The 18,983-nt window shown below is 47.5% G+C and overlaps 1 protein-coding gene across 4 annotated transcripts; it reads right to left on the minus strand.

Moving 5' to 3' along the window:
• Window positions 1–89: 89 nt before the first annotated feature.
• On the minus strand, window positions 90–17,902 carry INPP5B (inositol polyphosphate-5-phosphatase B). Of its 4 annotated transcripts, none has more exons than XM_082777520.1 (22): window positions 17,404–17,902; window positions 17,209–17,288; window positions 16,676–16,773; window positions 16,259–16,288; window positions 15,414–15,524; window positions 10,322–10,412; window positions 8,767–8,937; window positions 8,193–8,294; window positions 7,654–7,768; window positions 6,900–7,016; window positions 5,842–6,029; window positions 5,326–5,437; window positions 5,107–5,216; window positions 4,797–4,932; window positions 4,089–4,199; window positions 3,246–3,408; window positions 2,858–3,093; window positions 2,181–2,294; window positions 1,724–1,808; window positions 1,213–1,340; window positions 851–962; window positions 90–523 (listed from the first exon to the last, which is right to left on the minus strand). In XM_082777520.1, exons 1-22 carry the CDS (start codon window positions 17,458–17,460, stop codon window positions 399–401), a joined length of 2,592 nt encoding a protein of 863 aa, XP_082633646.1. In that variant the 5' UTR covers window positions 17,461–17,902; the 3' UTR covers window positions 90–398. The 4 variants fall into 4 exon arrangements, with proteins under 4 accessions (XP_082633646.1, XP_082633645.1, XP_082633648.1 ...); XM_082777519.1 differs by having other exon boundaries at window positions 10,322–10,415; window positions 17,404–17,901; XM_082777522.1 differs by lacking the exons at window positions 15,414–15,524; window positions 16,259–16,288; window positions 16,676–16,773; window positions 17,209–17,288; window positions 17,404–17,902 and adding an exon at window positions 14,460–14,498.
• Window positions 17,903–18,983: the final 1,081 nt, after the last annotated feature.

An 18,983-nucleotide genomic window follows, 5' to 3' on the forward strand; every position in this document is an offset into this window, starting at 1 on the left:
ACAGGTGTGACTTAAATCACCCTCAAATCAAGAATCGAAACCAGCCAACACTGAAATGGGGCAGACGAGCTGGAAAAAATGCACTGAGATGCTTTTATTTAAATAACAAGGACTTAAAAATTCTGAATTTTAATACAAGTTAAATACAATACAGTGAAAATATCAGCTTTTATAGTTTTGCTTGTCTACATACAGCTTATTTAGAAATTCAATATATTTTACAGCTTATTAACAGTGACACCTGATTCTAACTGCCTGAGCTGCATTTAATAGCAATAGATTGTATAAAATACTGTGATATTCAAAAAAAAAAAAAAAAAGAAAAAGCTGGTATACTGTACAAAAATATTTTTTACAGTAGTTTGATATTTAAAAATCAGATTAGCTGCATCTGGAATTCACGGTAAAGTGTCCTCTCTCAAGAGGAACTGGTAGATAAATTGCTGAGCTTTCCTCTTTTCTGCTATATCAGGTGTAGGATGTCCAGGAGGAGGTCTAAGTAACAAGCCACCAAATATACTAGCTGCATTTTTGAGAGAGAAAGAGAGAGAGAGAGCACCAGTCAACAGCAGGCTATCAAAAGTAATTCCACCAACCCCACTCAGTCAAAATGAGAGAGCGCCTTGTTTCAGGATGGGGTGAGATAAAGCTGACAACACGTGCATCTCTTCTGTGTCCCTTTACAAATTTTTGTCAGGCTACTGCAAGGACAGTGTGTTTCTATGGACTGTTTGATAATTAAATGCTTCAAAACAGTAGAAGCCATGACTGCAAGCACTTTGGAGAAACGTGTTGTGTTACACAAACTGAAACCCCCCTCTGAACAAAATGGTTATTTCGCTCTCCTTACCAAGGATATTCACATCCAAATGGTTTTTCCCTGAATTTTTCAGTAGTTCTCGTAGAAACGCCATTAGATACTCAAATACATTTTTATGGCATTCTGGCAGCTTAGAGATAATCTGGGTGGAGAAAACAAACAACATTTATATTGAAGAAATGGTAATGGTTTAGTAGCTTTATCTACTACCTGTCTGCAAACACAACAGAAACAGCTCTTAATAATCCAAGATACATCAATCTTAGATCCACTCTATTATGAGATGATTAAGTTTCTTAGAGCAAAAGCCTGTTATTTGTCTAGCATATACCAGTCTGCTTCCCCCTCCTTCCAGAACAACAGAAACGGTCTCCCAGCAACGCTGGCATTACCTGGCTGCTCAGCAGGTAGTTGTTGGCACACTCCAAACAGCTGTTGTAGAAGCTGTAGCAGATGACTGGCTCTGGCAGGCTTTCCAGGAAGAGCAGCAGGGCCTCTGCTACTGAGTGGTTGCTGCCAACTGATCCAAAGATGGTTAAGGAAGAGGTGAGCACAGTATGGTCTATTTTGGTAGCATTTCTGCTGAAACATTAATCATTGCTTAGGTCTCCAGGAACTCCTGTTCTCCACACCTTTGAATCCACGTAGTAAACTCTGTTTCCATGGGCAGTCAGACACTTACATAGTTCATCAATGATCATTCATCAGCATAGCAAAGACTCTGCAGAGGCATTAGTACTGATTGCAAGCAGCAGTGAAGATCTGCATATCTCAGCTACCATAAGGTGAGAGACAGCAATTTCAAAACCATGATGGAGCACAGAAGACTGATAAAACCTTTATTGGCTTAGATCTTTTGTTTGGGCAAAGTGAGCCCTACCAGACATCAGTCTAAAAGGATACGGAGGGTATCATGCATTCCTTTGTCCAAACAGTCTCGGATTTGCTCAAATTCAGACCTGAGGCCTGGCTGCTGAAACAGGTCCTCCTGAAAAGACCACCATCAGTCAATCTCAAGGAAAATAAATATTTGGGTCAATAAAGCACTGTCATTATGAACTGGCTGGAAAAATCTCCCTAGATTGGTGGTGATAACTACCAATCTCACCATGAGCAGTTCTAGTAAGGCTGTGGGACTGCAGTAAAGAGCAATGCAGAAGGACAGCTGCTGGTGCATGCCACACACGGAACACAGCAACTCAGGGTACTAAGATCACTTATCTCAAAGATGTCCTTTTCTTACTCTTTACCATTGGCCAAACATCCACAGTTAGCAAAGGCTGCCGTTACCATTATCTTGTCCAAAAATAAACGTAATGCAAACAAATTATTTTGCAATTCCAGCACAAGCACTGCCAACCTGCTGGGAAGCGTTGCGGTATAAGTGATCCACCATCATCCACAGCTCTTTGGGAATTTCCAGAGGCCTTTCAGCTTGAGTAGCAGCATCACTTGTTTCCAGCGGCATCAGTGTCTGAGAGAGGGGAGGAAAAAAAAGGAGCTAGCCAACTTCTTGTTCAGCTCTGCAGATTGCTTCACAGGGCTTACACCCGACAATTAATACTTGTTACAGAACTGTGCAGCTTCACTCACAAGTCTTCATACATGATAGTTCCAACAGTCATAATTGTATCAAAAGTGCAGGCAGAAAGAACAAGCTGCTCTCAAACATGCCTCATGTACATTCAGCTCTATGGAAACTGATGCCTCACATATGCACACACCTCCATTTAGTATGGGGAAAGCGAAAGGCTCCAGAGAAGAAGATCTACGTTTAGAAGTAGCACACCTTTATAAATGTACAGGCAGAGCAGACAGTGCCTTACTGTCAGTGCTCTACGTGAAATGGGTTGCTTCATCCACATGAAGCACTACTGCAAGGTGTGAAGATGGCACACTAGGGAGCACAGGCTGTATCAGCATTCTCAGACTATGGACCAGGGAAGTGAAAGAAGGCTCTGTAGTAACAAACAGGACTTAACCACCTAGTTTTAATGGTTCTTGTGGGCTCAGAAGGGAAGCTTATCTTTAACTCACAAGGTTCTGAATGGATTCTGCTGACATGTCCTGGATTGGTTCCCGCATGTAACACAGTGTATGAATGGGAGACCCAAAGCAACTGGGCAAGTAGTTTCCTGTTACAGACAGAAAATAATCCTTCCCCCTGTCAAGATGCAAGACCAAGATATCTTCAAGTTTTTCTTCTCCAGAGTTTAACCGTGTAGCTGTTGATTTATTAACAAATAGCTCCAACTCAATCGTGATCTCAGAATCTGCCAAAATATAAGAAAACCATAATGGTTAAAAAACAGTATTAAACCCATAAGCCTGTAAAAAACATAAGATTGTCAAAATAGCAGAGAAAACTAAGCCAGAAGATGACAATGTTAGCTCATTAACATGAAATGAACAATGAGGAGCTCACCTGGCAGCAGAAAGCCCTTACTAGGATTAGCTATCAGCCACTCCTTGCAATAGGTTTCCTCATCTGGTTTGCTGATAAATTCAAACTGGCAAGGCACTTGTCCATTGCGGATTGTAAACTTCTCTATCTGTAGCTGCATGTATTTAACATCCTCAAAATGGAACTAGAAACAAACATCAATCAACATCATCAGCCAATTCCCCCTTGCCAAGCACCATCAGCAATTCCTCATATTCCCGTCCCATAGTTTAATCATTAAGCAGCAAGATATCCAGATTAACCCTCTTGCTCCCACATCCCACCTCTTCCAGGATTAAATAGGATTACGCTTGTTTACAATGTATGCTCAAGTCATTTGCATTAGTGTGCACTTTAAAGCAAATGCTCCCCTCAAATAACCTCAATGAAACCTGAGAACAAGATAGCTGTAGCCTCAAATGTCTCAGCCGCTTGTCTGTTTTAGTTCCCAACACACAAAGCAAATGCTGGTTTTGTGACCTTCTCCAAATCCCTCAGTATTTTACATTTTATGTTGCTAAAAACAAGCAACAGCAAGGGGTACAAACTGCCCTTTTACTCTCCCACTCTCCACCTCAGAGAGTAACAGAGCTGTGCATTTCAGCCTGGTACCATAAATGAAATTTGCCTGCACCTAAAGCAGAAACAAATATTTCAAGGATTTGTAAACAGAAGACAGATGAAAGTCAATATACTGTTTCTTTGGAACCAGACCCCACACTCTAGTATCCATCTAACACACTTCTACCACTCAAATACACTTCTGGTGTAGGAATAGGAATGCTCAATGTGTCCAGCAAGTCAGGGCAGATGAACATACCCTACCTCTCTCTGGGAGAGGGTCACCGAGGGAATGTTGGCATTCTCCATCTTATCCAGAGAGCGCACTATTTCCTCAAAGACTTTTCGATACAGCTCGTCATTCACAACCTTCACCTGAAAAGGACACACACAGCACCAATTGGTATTTACTGTGCCTCTATAGGACAGCCTGAAACATATAAAGTGGCTCAGTTTTAATAGTATGCTAGCATATACAACACATTTGATGAAGAGGCACTTGGAGCACTAATATTCTTATTCTTCCTCAGGACCCAATAATAAAGGACCTTGCTACCTTGCTATAACTAGCAAGAGAGGCAAGAAAGTCACCCAGTCATTTTGAGAGTGCTTTTTGTTCTTTTTTTTTTTTTTTTTTTTTAAACCACACTCCTGGGCTGTCAATGATATAGCATGGCTGCACTGCAAGTTGCTGTGAAAACAATTAAGAAAAATAAGAAAAATAACACTTCTGAAAAAATGCTTACAGATGCTCATAAATTGTTCTGCTGAAGTGAAGTATTACTTAACACAACCCTAGCTTACTATGAACAATGATTCCACTTCAATATATTACCTAACCCACTTTACAAGCCATTGTTCTGTGTAGATGCCATAAAAGCGGGGATAATCCAGCATGAGAGCCTCTCCCCTCCTCCCCCACACACAGCACGAGGTCAGCAGAGTTGTTTCCTTAGGTACAGACATACTTACCCCAATATCAAACACAGAGCTAACTGGCTTGTGATCACTGATCTTCAAAGCCATATGGCTGCGATAGCTCAGCTGAGCAATGTTCTGCCCTTTCCAGAGTATCCGATCGCACCATGCTGGAACACGACACTTCTCACTAGGACAGAGGTAAAAATTACAGTTTCCAGACACAGTTCAGATGGAGTAACACCCTCAGGGACTCGGTGTTTTCCTGACAAGGCCAATTTCTGCATTTTTTTTTCCACTTTATTGTTACCACCTTCAGTGATAACATCAGCCAATGTCATCACGTATGAAGCAATCACTGTACCTTGTGTCCCAGTCATCGCAGCCAGCATCATATTTGTATGTTGGTTGGAAAGAAATCTCTCCCTCTGTAAAGCCTTCAAAGACTGCTTTTGCATTCATTTGCCTCTTTAGCTACAAAAGAAAAAGAAAAATAAGCTCAAGCACAATTCCCATATGAGCTAAATGGGAGCACTGAGAAGGCTAAGGAGCACCTGCAGGTAGGTGAGGGAGGCATCAGTACCTGGTCATATCGGCAAAGCTCTGAAAATGCTTTCTCTTCTACAAGCTGCTTCACTTTTGCCACATCCAGTTCCTCCAGCCGATAGTTGAGGTCACCCAACCATAAGATCACACTGAAAGAGAATGTAGACCAAAGCTACTCTTCCTACCTTGGCTGATTTTAATTCCCATTCTGCATGTTTGTCAAAATCTCTTACTAACTGGTGCTTTTACTATTCCTCAATGACTAAATCCTACAACCAATTGAGAAGATTCATGCATATTGCCCCATTCCCACTTCAAGCATGAAAATAAAACAAGGCCTGGAAAACTGTAAAAAAACAAGTGATTGCCAGAACCCTACAGATTGCCAGAACTGTCAAAAACAGGGTTATAGTAAATCTTTTCTGGCCCTTCCAGGCTAATAATCGGATTGCTAGACACCCTTCTCACATCCCTGTGAGAGAACCTTATACCCCACCATGTTCCTAATGCTCTGCCTTGAGCAGTGAATCAGGTAATCAAAGGGGAAGCATACTCATGTTTGCTAATAGTGAGAGGTGGCAAATTTGGATCCGATTGGCAGAATTGCATCCGAGAGCAGATGTCTTTGAAGTCCTGGTTCCTCCGCTCATATTCCTCGGTGTGAGCTGCAAGGTGAGAATTCACAATGCACACACTAGTGTTATGGAATTTAAACCTTATGGCAACACCACCTTTGTTACCCTGAAAGATAAAGACAAAGACGCTGGTCAGAAGCTTTTCTTCTGTACAAAACAGATGAATCCAGAAATGAGTTAACAGCAGTGGACAAGCCAGAAGACATTGAGGCAGACCATTTAATTCCAGAAGAGGGAAAAAAGGCTGAAAACCTAATTGGTGATAATTGCATCATGAATTTAAGCCAAGAACTCATGTGAAGATTTCACACAGCAAGGGAACATGGCAAGCAAATTTATAGAACACAGTTTGTAATTCAGAATTTAGTTAATACAAAAGGAAAATTCAAATCAACAAGGGAGCTGGTCAATTGCTTCAGCAAGTCCTGAAACCAGTTTAGCAACAAACAAGACCTTTCAACACAGACAATAAAAAAAACGTAAGTGGAGGAGGAAGCACATGGCTTAGCTGGCCAAAAACACCTCTGCCAAGTTATAGCTGCAGTGTTCATGAAACTACATCCAAAGGGCACAGACTTCATTTCTGTGATGCAGAAGGGCAAGAGGCCAGTAAGTCCTCTTCCACAAAACTATAATCTGTATGGACACGTTTCTTCTACTCATGTTTCCTCACATTAATTGCTTTGAGCAAAATCACAGCCAGCATCAAGCTACATGAGAGTGGGGCCCCAAGCAGCCTAGCACACGTAATCAGGAAAAAGCCCCCAAGGAAGCTCCTCCCACAAGGTCTAGGAGCTTTTGATAACACACGGTGATTCCCTCTAGCAACAGCCTGAGCTGTCACAGAGACGGGACTCTACATGTCTAAAAGCAGCTGCCTCCTTTAGCTAGAGGAATAACCACTACATCTAAGGAGTGGAGCTCCCCAGGGCTCCCTGAAGTCTCAACCCTTCTCACACACAGTCGTCATTCTTACCATCCTCCCCATGATGCCAGTGCCCACAGTCTCAACTTCCACCTCGGAGATGTTCAAAGCAAGGTCTGCTTTCACATACAACAGAAGCATTATTCCCACAAGCCGCACAAGTTTCACCTGAAAAATAGATCCTGTTGCATTAAATACTGGAATGGGAGAAGGCACCTTGTCCCCCAGCCCAGAACAAGGGCCAGCAAAACACAGATGAAGAAGGAGGCTCATCCAACAGCCCACCTCGCCACACAGTACACAGGCACTCCATCAGCACAGCACAAGAGGGAGCCAGGGACCAACACCACAGTCAAGGAAGTCGAAGCCCAAAGCAAAGGCCAAAGCACTGGCAGCCCATAGAAGGAGCTTCCCTTAAACAAGCGACAGGAGACAAAGCAGACCCACGGAGCAGGAGGCAAAACACAGGCAGTGTTCCTACCAAGATACCTTCACGCCTCGTTCCACCATGCATTATGGAGACAGACATGGCAGATGCTAAGACGCTTCCTACTCACTTCCCCCAAGACAGCAGGAGCTTCATTTATGCATGGCGCCTAGCTGCTCCCTCCTGTCCTGCCCTCTGCCTTGGCACCCTGCACAGTAACACTACCTACTTCTCCTTCAGAGCACTTCTGACTGAGCAAAAGCTGCAGACAATGAACCTCTGGAAGACACAGCAATTGAAAACAGGAAAAAGCAAAGTGAAAAGAGGCCCGAGTGGAAAATGATTCCACATTCAAACCTCCCCAAAAGCCCCATTTACCTTTGCATATTTGGCATCTGGGTGAAGACTATCAGTTACAGCTTTAAACCATTCTTCTTCCTTCGGTGTGTCATTGAAAAAGAAGGCTTCTTTACTCAGATCAAGCTCCTGGAAACTGCATTAGAAGAAGAAATCCATGTATGCACGCATTTTATTTATTTATTTATTTATTTATTTATAACTCCAGCCCTTCCCTCCAGGAAAGAACTAAAACAATTTATACTCACACTAAATTTGTAACTTAAAGCTCAAATTCAGTTATGCTGATTTCAGAGGCAAGTTAAACGTAAAGCTATTTGTTAGAATTAAATGGAACCATATTAAAGATTTTGTAAAACTGCGGTGCCAGAAAGCCCAAACACTACCAGAATAACAGCCCTTTCAGGCTACGCAAACACACACTCTAGAGCTGTGCAACAGAGTAAGGCAACGCAAACATTCCTCAGCTGTGATGTCTTGGCTGAACACCTCATGCTACAGATCACAAGCAAGCAGCCAGTGTCAAGGGTTGGAAGGAAGAGCCAGAAGGAGACACTCACCCCACACAGTAAATGTCTGGAGGCTCCGTGTCACATCTCAGCCAGGGCTGGAGGCTTTCCTTGGGTGACTGACCATTCACATTGTAAGTCCCGACAAAAAATCTGCAAAGAATTCACTTTTGCTAAATCCCAGAGCTGCAAATACCACTAGTATTAGCCCATGTACTTAATAATAATTATGTAGGAGTAATTTGTTTCCAGGAGGGATTAGGACAATGTGACAAAGTCTAAATTCCTACAGTGATTTCATTACAGTAGCATCTTTATAGCCTGTTTTACAGAAGGATGCACATTTTTGCATAGAGTGTAAAAAGACAAGAATAGAGCTGTGCAGTAGCAGTTCGAAATGATAAATTCATCCAACAATCTGCATAAATGGATTTTAATCACAGTAAAGTTTTTGTCCCGATTATATATTTCACCCAAGCTCTCATGAAATTAGTAGAACTGCAAGGCTAACAATAAACAGAAGGAGTGAGAGAGAAAGCTAGGGGTGCACAGAATTGATGCACTTCCAGCCATAGGAAACTTACTCCCACCCCCAAAACAAGCTCTTCTCGGGAATGATCATCACCTGAAGTTCTGGATGTACGTGTAGGAATCCTCCCTTTGTACGAGCTGAGATTTAACGATAGTATCTCTTAGTCCAAACTGTGGTTCTGATAAGATTGAAGCCATGTTTGAAACCATTACGCCGGAGGACCGCACCATTTCAGCTTTCACATCAGATTTGACTTTGCTTTGTCTGGAAGGGAAAACAAAACTGCTAGAAGAACCCCAGGATAAAAACACACCCTGAACAGTTTATTTCTGCTGCTGAGGACGTGGTTCTCATTTACCTGTCTGTTTCACTGTGCAGAATAAGCAAACAAGACTGAAATGAGCATTTCTTAGAACAGCTCAGACCTTCTCTAGATAAAACCAGTTTAACTAACCGAAATGACAACCTGTTCTCCCTAAGCTGGTGCAGCCTGTTGAGTCAGGGCAGACCTGTTGATTCAGGGCAGACCTTGTTCACCTGTACACCAAGCCGTCCACATTTCCTGCTTACTGGAACAGGGAGATGTGGATGTCGTCTCCCTCTGCTCAACCCTTCTGACCTCAGCAGAAGAATGAAAAACTGTTTGTTTTCATGGTGGAAAAGTCCCAGCTCTATCTAGAAAGGAGGCAGCAAAGAGTAGATGGGGACAGAGGTGGTTTTATTTAGTATCTTGTTGCTCTGTGATTTACTGCAGGCTCCTTTTGCAACAGTAGTAATGCCACAGCTTGGGAGTTCCCACAAGCAAGTGCATGATATAAATTTAAGGTCAACAACCTACACATGAGTGCCAAGGACGGCACAGAGACAGACTTTGAAGGATATGCAGCAGGGTCCACAAAGTCCTGGGAACTGGAAAATGAAACTCTAACATTTTAAAAGTGTATCTATGAGACATGGTGGCCCTAAGCCAAAGCTCTCTGAATTCAAAACAAACAACGCTAGCAGGTCCTGTCTCACCAAACAGCAAAATATGCCCAAATAGGGGGACTAGCACGACTGGCTCTGAGAGGCAGTGCTGAAATTCCCACTCAAGTTTTGACAGCATGCTTATGCTGAGCTTTTTTTTTTTTTTTTTCCTTTTAACTAGAATCTGTGATTCTCTTCCCCAAAAAGTTGCCAGCTACTGCTCCAGATCCTGCTACCCCTGATGACCGCAGCTGGCAGGGTTGCCAGCACGTGGAAGCAGATAAGGCAGCAGGCAGATTCCTCAAGCATTGGTGTCTGCAAAGACCTGCCACGCTGGGACCAGAAAGACCAACTTCCCCATGCGGTTTCCAGCTGAAAACCAGGAAACCCAGACAGAAAGCCCTCTGCAATTTGTCTTCCCCTCGACATGAAAATATCAACAGCTTGCCCACTGCAGCTCATTCCTTCTGTACACAATCATACAGAAGCACGCAGAAGTTTGGTGCTATATATATTTACTGTCAACAAAGAGCCTCTGCAGAGGGGAAGCACAGCTAGACAGGCAAAGAAACATTGCCACCACTTTTACACCTCGCTACACCCTGCCCAGAGAGATGATGCACACAAGCATTGCTTCAACTGCTTCAAGAGAAATACACGAGAAGTGAGAGAGAAACCATACCTGGGAGCACCTTTATCAGTGCTGTCATGGCTCCAGTTCTGATTAACTGCAACTTTTTTTCCATTCTGCTTGATGCCTTCAGAGCCAACCACTTCTGGAAAAAAAAAATCAAGTTTCACATGAAACTAAGTGTTCTTTAACTTATCAACACACTCAGGCAAACAGAAGGGAAAACCAATGGGCACAATACAGTTTAGACTTGTACGGAGAAACAAAGTGTCCCACAGACTCTCTTTTTGTTATCTGATCGACTCATCTTATTTTGACAGAACTGTTTGGTGGTGATGCAGCTTCCCCAGCAGAGGAAGGACTTACACCAGCATGCCACACAGCCACGGAGAGCAGCAGAGCTGCCGGCGCTCTTTCAGAGCTAAGCCAAACCAGAACTGGCACCATAAAATCCAGGGCTTTATCCTGGAAATCCAGAAAAACTAAGCTAACAATCAGCTTTTCCTTTCTGAAGCAAGATGGGAAGTGCAAGGAAAGGAAGAAAAACGACTAATCACACTACCGTTTAAAGGGTTTAGGTCTCTCTGCAGAAACATAGCAAAGACAGGAGCCCTCCCCTGCGAAGAAGTACAGCAGTCACCATACAAACGTGCCACAACTCAGCAGAAATAAGTGCTGCCATGTAAATTGCACGTTCCTAACGAAGTAACAGGGCAGCTAGTATGCAAATGCAGCTAAATACAGGTGCAATGCTAAACGCGTTATACCACGTTAGCAAAATTTGACCAGTCTCAGCATTTGTTTCAGCTCTGACGTTCTGCTGCTAAGTGGCAAAATAACGGTTAAAGCAGAGAATTTTGCATGGGGTTTTCCGTGCTTAAGGTGCAAAACCAACAATACCAAGGCAACAATACTTCTCACACCAGTCTAGTAATGATACACAAAATGTTCTTAAGCTTGTAAGGTTTCTGTTCATTCGGCTGAGCTTCTCCTTCTGTGAGCACTATCCAGAAAAATTAAGGTTTTATCACTGTCATAGTACACCCTCTAGGACAAGAGCACAAACCAGAAACAGAACTTAAAGTACTTTACACAAGCACTCAGAATATAAACAAGCTGACAAGAAGTGGCCATATTCTCAGCTTGGAAAGCCTCTTCTGCCCAAAGAGCCCTCCCAGAATAAAGACTCTGTAAGAGGATTAATCGGAGGCTGTTTCCAGAAGAGCACATGATTCAAGCCTCATTACAGATCACACAAGCAAAGTCCTGTGGCAACGAGCAGGAGCAGCCTTTGCTAAAACAAACTCTGAAATTAGCAACGTGCATCTCTGCTAGCAGAAACGCGTTTGACTTCGCATGCAGCATCACCAAGTTTCAGTACTCCCTCAGAGCTCATCCAACCACAAGCATCTCCCAGACACATATTTTAATGCTCTTAAACAAAACCTTAAATTAATTGAAATTAACTTGAATTTAAGTTAACATTTAAACAAACAAGATATGCCTGCACCTCAAAGAAAGCTGAACGTTTCTCTCTATCTGCAGTTCAGAGCTGCACCACGAAGCACAGTCTCAGTGAGTTGGGACAGAGCCACAAATTTTCTCCATAGGCATTAAGTGCTTAATCAGAGCAGCTCGAGCCTCTGCAAGTTTTCCTGATAAAGACCGTGCGAGGGATCTTGACAGTGACAAGAACCAACTTGAACTTTCACCGTAAAGAGCAAAGCAACGAGACAAGTGTTGCTGTGGTAGCAGGAAGGGAGCAGAGGTTCATCTTTATTACCCGTAGACGCCAGCAGCACTAGGCAGCAGGCAGGAGCTGGTGGTGCCGCTGATGGCAGGGTTTCTGTGCCTGCCCAGTGCTGCTGGCACAGCTGCTGTGCAGGGCGAGATGGCAAGCCAAAGATCACAGCCATACACCACACCTTGGCATTTTAACATCATCAGCAAAAATATTCATTTACGTAGGATTCCCTTTAGAAAGAGATTAGCCCTGGGAACAGGCTGCTTCCTTCAGATAAATTTACATCTAGACAGAGGTCACCACTCAAGCCAGAGGAGGTCTATATGTTAGCAATCTAATGTGGAATATTTTAGCAAGATAATGACCTTATGTAATAACTGAGCTGGGCACAGAAATAAAGGGCAATGTGCAGAGATAAGAAAGCAGCAGAATCAGGATTTGCAGCTAGAAGGGACTTACAAAACAAAGCCTTTCTTATTAAGCGTGTGCAGCGACGTTATAATACTGTTCTACAGCAGTTTGAGGTCCCCTCTTCTGGATAAAGCAGGATCCAGGCTTAGTGCTGGAAGGGGGGAATTAAATTAGCCTTGCCACCAGTTGTGTCAGTCTGAGCCAGCCCACGCTGCGTAACGAAGTGCACACAGCAGTCCAAGCAGGACGGCGCTATGCCTGGCTGGAGGGAAGTCACTTCGTGCTTTTTGCTGTTCCAAATGAAGCAAAACTGCAGTTGTGACTGTGACCGTGCACACAGATGGGATTTTAGATAAGGGTATTAACTGAAATTAGGAACATAAACTATGGACATTTAAATTCCATTATAGGTTCTCTCATTCATTAACCAGCCTTAATCCACAGAAGGTACAACAAACCAATATTACCACTAGCAAATGGCCGCATTCACACAGTATTTAAATGTGATTTGATTTGCCTATGAAAGTTGCTTGCTCAGTGCTCATGCTCATTTAATGACAGAGCAAGAGCCAGTAATGGAAAACAGCAGACAAAACCTCATTCTATAACAATTTATATTCCAAAAGACCCAAAGTGATGGCAGAGAGTGCTTTCTTCCTTTAACATGAGGGGAAAAAAACACTAAACTCCTCCAACTCAAGAAAAACACAGTCAGGCCTTGAAAAGGCAACTTTGTCAAAGCTCAAAGGCATGACTTGATAGGAGAACTACTTTCCAACAAGCTCACAATTCAAAGAGCGTCACTGTGCTCCAGATACAACAAAAACAAACCAACAAAGGAACCGGCTTGTGTTTCACTCAGCATGCTTTTAGGGACGTGGTTTAGTGGGTGATATTGGTGGTAGGGGGACGGTTGGACCAGATGATCTTGGAGGGTTTTTCCAACCTTAATGATTCTAGCATCATATGCCCAGGTCTCCCCCAGTCAGTTCTGCACAACAAGCTAAAATGCCATGTCTGAACAGATGTTCCCAGATCCCTACCTTGGCTCAATCCAATTTGTGCAGTTGCCTGAGGTCTGAGTTACAAAATCCATCCCTTCTCTTTCTCTCTTTTTTTTTTTTTTTTTAAACACACAACTGACAGCGAAATAAAAAGAAGGAACATTGGCGGCACCAAACTGCGCCCACGTGAACACGAGGAGCCCAGGCGAGCTGAAAGCGGGTAAAGCAGAAACGGTTCAATCCCAATTCTGCGTCCCACACCGACTTCCAGGAATTGTCCCAGCTCCGCGCTGCCTTCTAGGAATTGCCCTTTCTCACAAACTCACTTTACAAAGGGAAAAAGCAGCAGCAGCAGCGATCGGGGCCATGTGCGATAGCATCGAGCCAGCAAGAGGAAGAGGCCGATGCCACAGCGCTGAGAGCGAGGGCGAAGGCAGCAGCGCTGCGGGGCTGCTGCGAGGTTCAGCCCGGGCACACGAAGGCTGGCAATGAAGAAAGCCGAGCCTCCAAAACCTGTCAGGCCCTGCAAGCGCTGCCTAGGCTGGCACAGGGCAGTGGTGCCTGGATGGGGCAATCCCATAGCGGGCAAAGCTCTTCAGGCAATGCCCCCTCGACGCGCTTCTCTTCGCTGCCTGCGGTTCTCTGCCCACAGAGGAAGCCCCAGAAGCAAAAGGGCTCTGCAGGACCCCTCCAGCTGCCTCCACACACCCTAAATTCACTGCCCCGACCCCCGGAGCCCCCCTGGCTCCTCAGGGAGCTGCCGAGCCCCGTGTCCGCGAGCCGAGCCCTTTCCCTTCCCCTCCCAAAGCGCTCCCCGAGCCCCACAAGCCGCCAGCACCCCCACACACACAACCGGGTCCCCCTCAGGAGCCACCTCCACCGGCCGGCCCGGGCACAGCGGCTGTGCTACCGCCGGGAGGCACCGGGCCGAGCCGTGCCAGGCGGGTCCCTCGCCTCCAGCCCTGTTCCCGGCCCCCCTCCGGCAGCACCGGGTCCCCAGCGGGTCCCCGCAGCTCCCCCCCGGGCTCACCTCGGCGGGGCCGCCCGCCCGCCGACATCGCGGCCGCTCCGCCGCTGCCGGCCCCGCTCCGCCCCGGCCCGGCTCCGCCCGCCATGGGGCGGCTCTCGGGGGCTGCCCGCCCCGAGCGGGGCCGGGACGGGGACGGGGACGGGGATGGGGATGAGGCCTGGGCCGCGGAGAGGTGGCCGGTGATGGCTCTAGGAGCACCGAGAGCCTGCCCCGGAGACACGGAGATGCCTCGGAGCCGTCCCTGAGCTGCCCCAGGGTCACGGAGCCATCCTGGAGGTGCTCCGGAGCGACTCCGGAGCTGCCCTGGAGCTGCCTCAGGGCCACGGAGATGACCCGGAGACAGGCACGGAGCTGCCCCAAGACCCCGGAGCCACCCTGGAGGTGCTCCGGAGTCGCTTCGGAGCTGCCCTGGAGCTGCTCCGGAGCTGCCTCAGGGCCCTGGAGCCGTCCCAGAGTTGCTCTGGAGTCGCCCCAGGGTCCTGGAGCCGCCCCGGAGCCATCCCAATAGATGCCCCTGAACCCTGGAGTGCTCCCCAGGCGCTGCCTTCCTGGCCAGAGCAAAAGGTGATGGCCCTGGGCACAGAGATTTGCGTGCTTGCGTCCTTCTTGGAGCAGTGCACGCCTTCAGCACGTGTGATAAAGGGCACAGAGGAAGATGCTGGTGGAAAAAGCAAGAAGGGGGTGAGCAGATGCAGAGCGTCTGAGGAGACAGCTTGCGGTCGCTCAGGGCATGCAAAATAAATTTCCATGGCCTTCTGAGTGCACGGGTTGCTCACAGCTCAAAGTGCTGCTCAGCTCTCTGATGCTGCACAGTTGTTACCCTTGTGAAGCATTGCAGCTCAGCCCCAGTTTCAGCAGCAGAGGCTGGCGCTGCTCTTCCTCACGAGCCTACAAACACAAGCCACAGCCAGGCTCCTTGTGCCTGTAACCCCAAGCACATGGCAGAGCTCGTACCTGGGCTGCACCTGCTGAGCTCCTGCAGGAACGTGCGCGTGTGGGAGCCAAAGGGCAACCGCACCGTGAGCTGATCGTCTTCTGAACTGATCTGGACCGTCACATCGGAGCCTGTCAATAACGGGAGGAGAAGAGCTCATGGTTGGTGCTGCCGAGCACTCAGAAACACCCAGCATTTTCTGCACTCTGCAGCAGCTGGTGCACACATGCAGACTCTATCAGCAAGTCTCCCTGGGTCTTAGCATTTATTTTTCACGTTTTACATGAGAACGGCAATTAAAAATATAAAAATCACTGTAATACTTTTTGTTCTGCTCACTAAGCAGCACCATGTCCACTGATGCCAGCTCAAACTGCTGCTGATGCCGGGCATTAACCATCACTGCTCTGGTACCATCCCACCCAAATACCTCCAAGACGTTTTGTAGATGTTGTCTTAGCAGGAAGACATGTAACAGTCTCTGCATGCTCCACTAACACGTGGTTTTGCTGGTCACCCCTTAGTTACATCTTGTGTATTTTGATAACAGACACAAATAGCTGTGCCTGAAAGAAACCCTGAGAGGGCCAATAACTGATCTTTCAGCAGCTGTTTAAAAATATTTAGAGAAACGGTTACCCTGGTTGAACAGGGGTGACAGTGCTCTGTCAGCATGAGCAGAATAATGGCAAACAGCTCACCCAGTAAGACAAGATCCCCTTGTTCCACCGCATACACCTACAGAGGAGTAACCCCTTCCTACAGCCCAGAGCACAAAAGCAAGTCCTTCTGCCCCGCTGCATGCAGCTGGTGCAGGGCCCAGGGATTTCTACAGCACTGACACTAAAACAGCAACAAAACTCACCGATGACATGAAGGTCGCTGTCAAGTATCACTGCAAAAGCAAAAGAAAGTTCAGTTACAAGCAAAGCAATAGGAGTGCTGACTACAAAAATACTTTGAGGCTGGGGAGCTCAACAAGGTCATCGGGCCCCAAGTGTTCTCTGCAAGCACAGGGATGGGCAGAATCTGCCAGGGCAGGAGGCCGTGGGTGATGCTTGGTAGGACACAGGGCACTCTGGATTGCAAAACGATTAATCTGGCAGGGCCCTTCCAGCTGTGTCATGTTCATAAACTTCACCAGGGTTTATAAATTGAAGAGAAAATAGGAAGGGCTGAATAGATCTCAAGTTTCAGCCATCAGAGCAACAAAATATGGACTCCATATCCCTTCACCCCCTTCGTTGGAGGTGGTCACTATGCTCCCAAAGTGCATCCATACCTTCTTCCACTGCAAACCCTTCTCTGATGGGGATGACTTTCTCCAGCCAGACATCCTCAGCGGTTATGGCCATCCGCCGGTGTGTGTATACGTAGATCCTGCAAGCATGGAGCAGACACAGAGGTAATGGCTCCCCTCTGGCATCTCTGCAGGTGTGGGCAGACCCCCTCCCATCCAGCAGCAGCTGCCAGCGTGGCCTCATGCAAATCCCCAAACAACCTCTCCACAACACACCCACCATCCCGCTTGTCATTTAAATAAGGATGTGTTTGTGTTACTAGCAACACACACCAAACCCACACCTGTAGGGCCCGGGCTCGCCTCGTTACCCATCCATACAGCACAGCAGGAGAAATATCAAGGCACAACTCCTTCCGAGCTGTGCTCTACCAGACCTCACCCTGGTAGAAAGTGCTTGGGGGTAGGAAGGGATTTTAGGCACTTCCCAAGGCCTACAAAAAAACTGTCTGGCTCTGCTGCAGCCTCTCCTCCTGCCAGCAGCATCCCCCTGCCCTCCCCACTCCGGCACCTACGCGTGCTCTCCGCAGCTCTCCACCAGGCCCAGCAGCCGGCTCTCCACGCTCTCCCCACCAGCCAGGGTTCCCTGCACGGCCTTCATTTGGGGTCAAGGAACAGCAAACAGCGATGGGATCCCGGCGGGGCCTCCTCCTTTCCGGGTGGGCCCGGAAAAGGGAGGAAAGCCAGCAACACCGTGGTGCAAAGGATATGATTCGACACGTCGCTCCGTTGGCCAGGGTCTCCTGGATGGCCACCGACTGGTCCATGCTCCGTGCCCGTGAGGCGAGAGCCGGCGGTCCCAAAGCAGGTCCCAAAGCAGCCGGAGAGCAGCAGCAGCAGCAGCCCTGGGGTGATGCCAAGCTCCGCGATGCAGCTCAGGGAGGCCAGACCAGGACTGGGACCAGGACCAGGACCGGGATTGGGACCAGGACCGGGGATGCGGCCACGCTCGGTCCCACAGAGGCTCCTGGGGACCCCTCGCTTCTTGTCCAGCTCCCAGCTGGGCTCTTGGGGCCGGAGGTGGCCGAGGCCCGCCCCGCTCCCGGCCTGCCCCAGGCGTTCCGTTAACCCTTAGCTCCAGGAAGGGCCTGAGCCCAGCTGCATGCTCCCGTCTCGGGCGCCGCTGTCACCAGAGAGGCGGCCACGGGGGTCCCCGGGTGCTGGGGGGCTTCGTGACACTGTCCAGAGTGCTCCCACCCAAAGCAGAGCACGGCCAGCCAGGTCCCAAAGCCCCAGGAAACACGGCGAGCCTCATTTTCCGGCCCCGCTGCAAACGATTTTTACAGCTGGCCGCACACAGTGCGCCGATATTAGAGGGTGAAAAGCCAGGGGAGGGAGCGGGAGCAATGAAAAACAGCCAACAAAAGAGGGCGAGGAACTTCCCTCAGTGTCCTGAAGGGAACGGGAGAAAAGGAGAGGAGGAAGCTTTGGGGTCGCTAGTGGGATGGAGAGGCTGATTTCCTCGTGGAAGGGGAGGGGCTCTTTTTTCAGCAGCACCTTAAATTATTTTTCCTTAAATTTCAAGCCCCAGCCGGCATGAGCCAACTTCTGAGCTCCTGCTTTAATTATGCAAATTAATTACTGCGGAGTGTGTAAGCAGGTGCTAGGAAATGTCACCAGACAGAGTCATTTGCATACTAAACAGAGGCGAGTTTGGTCTACATCAGCTCTTCCCCCAGCTGTAGAAGTGACAGCTGAACTCTAGCAGCTATGAAAAAAAGCAGCGGTGTTTGCTAAAGCCACCGCTCCGCCGCCTGCCTCTCCCCTCCCTCCCCTGCACTCCTGCAGCAGTACAGAATGGACGGGAGCCTGCAAAGAGGAAACGAAAGGCAAACAGCCCAAAATATGTGCTGCGAACTCCAAGCACCATGCCCTTTCTCGTAAGGATGGAGGCGTGTTGTTTCTGAAGCAGAAAAAAAGCTTTGAGCTCCATCCTGTTTTCACTTTCTAGCGATATGCTGCCTGTGTGGCCTGAAAGGCTTGAAAAATAAAAAAAAATAAAAAAATAAAAATAAAAAAAAAGAAACAACACACACACACCAGCCCCTGTGCTGCGGTTTGGAGGCAGCAGAACTGCAGGCGGATGGAGGCAGCCCTGCAACGTGGAAGGGGCTGGCTATCGCTTCAGGCAGCCTCTTCTCGTCCAGTCCCACATCCGCTGTGTGCAGCTCTGCTTAAGGGCTTCTGAAGCGAAGCCTTCCTGCTGCTGGAAGCACAAAGGGCCCAGCTCCACGGGCTGGGGTCCCCCCCATCCCCCAGGCACTCAGAACAGCCCCAGTTACCGACCCAG

The sequence above is a fragment of the Aythya marila genome (genome assembly GCF_965140915.1).
Source record: "Aythya marila genome assembly, chromosome: 22".
Classification (NCBI taxonomy): Eukaryota; Metazoa; Chordata; class Aves; order Anseriformes; family Anatidae; genus Aythya; species Aythya marila.

Excerpts from the sequence above, each read along its gene's own strand:
- INPP5B (XM_082777519.1), bottom strand. The coding sequence starts at position 17,460 with ATGGACCAGTCGGTGGCCATCCAGGAGACCCTGGCCAACGGAGCGACG. Across the intron at positions 8,295-8,766 it reads ACGTACATCCAGAACTTCAG|ATTTTTTGTCGGGACTTACA; the intron begins GTGATGATCATT and ends AATTCTTTGCAG. Across the intron at positions 5,438-5,841 it reads CTCACTATTAGCAAACATGA|TGTGATCTTATGGTTGGGTG; the intron begins GTATGCTTCCCC and ends ATTCTCTTTCAG.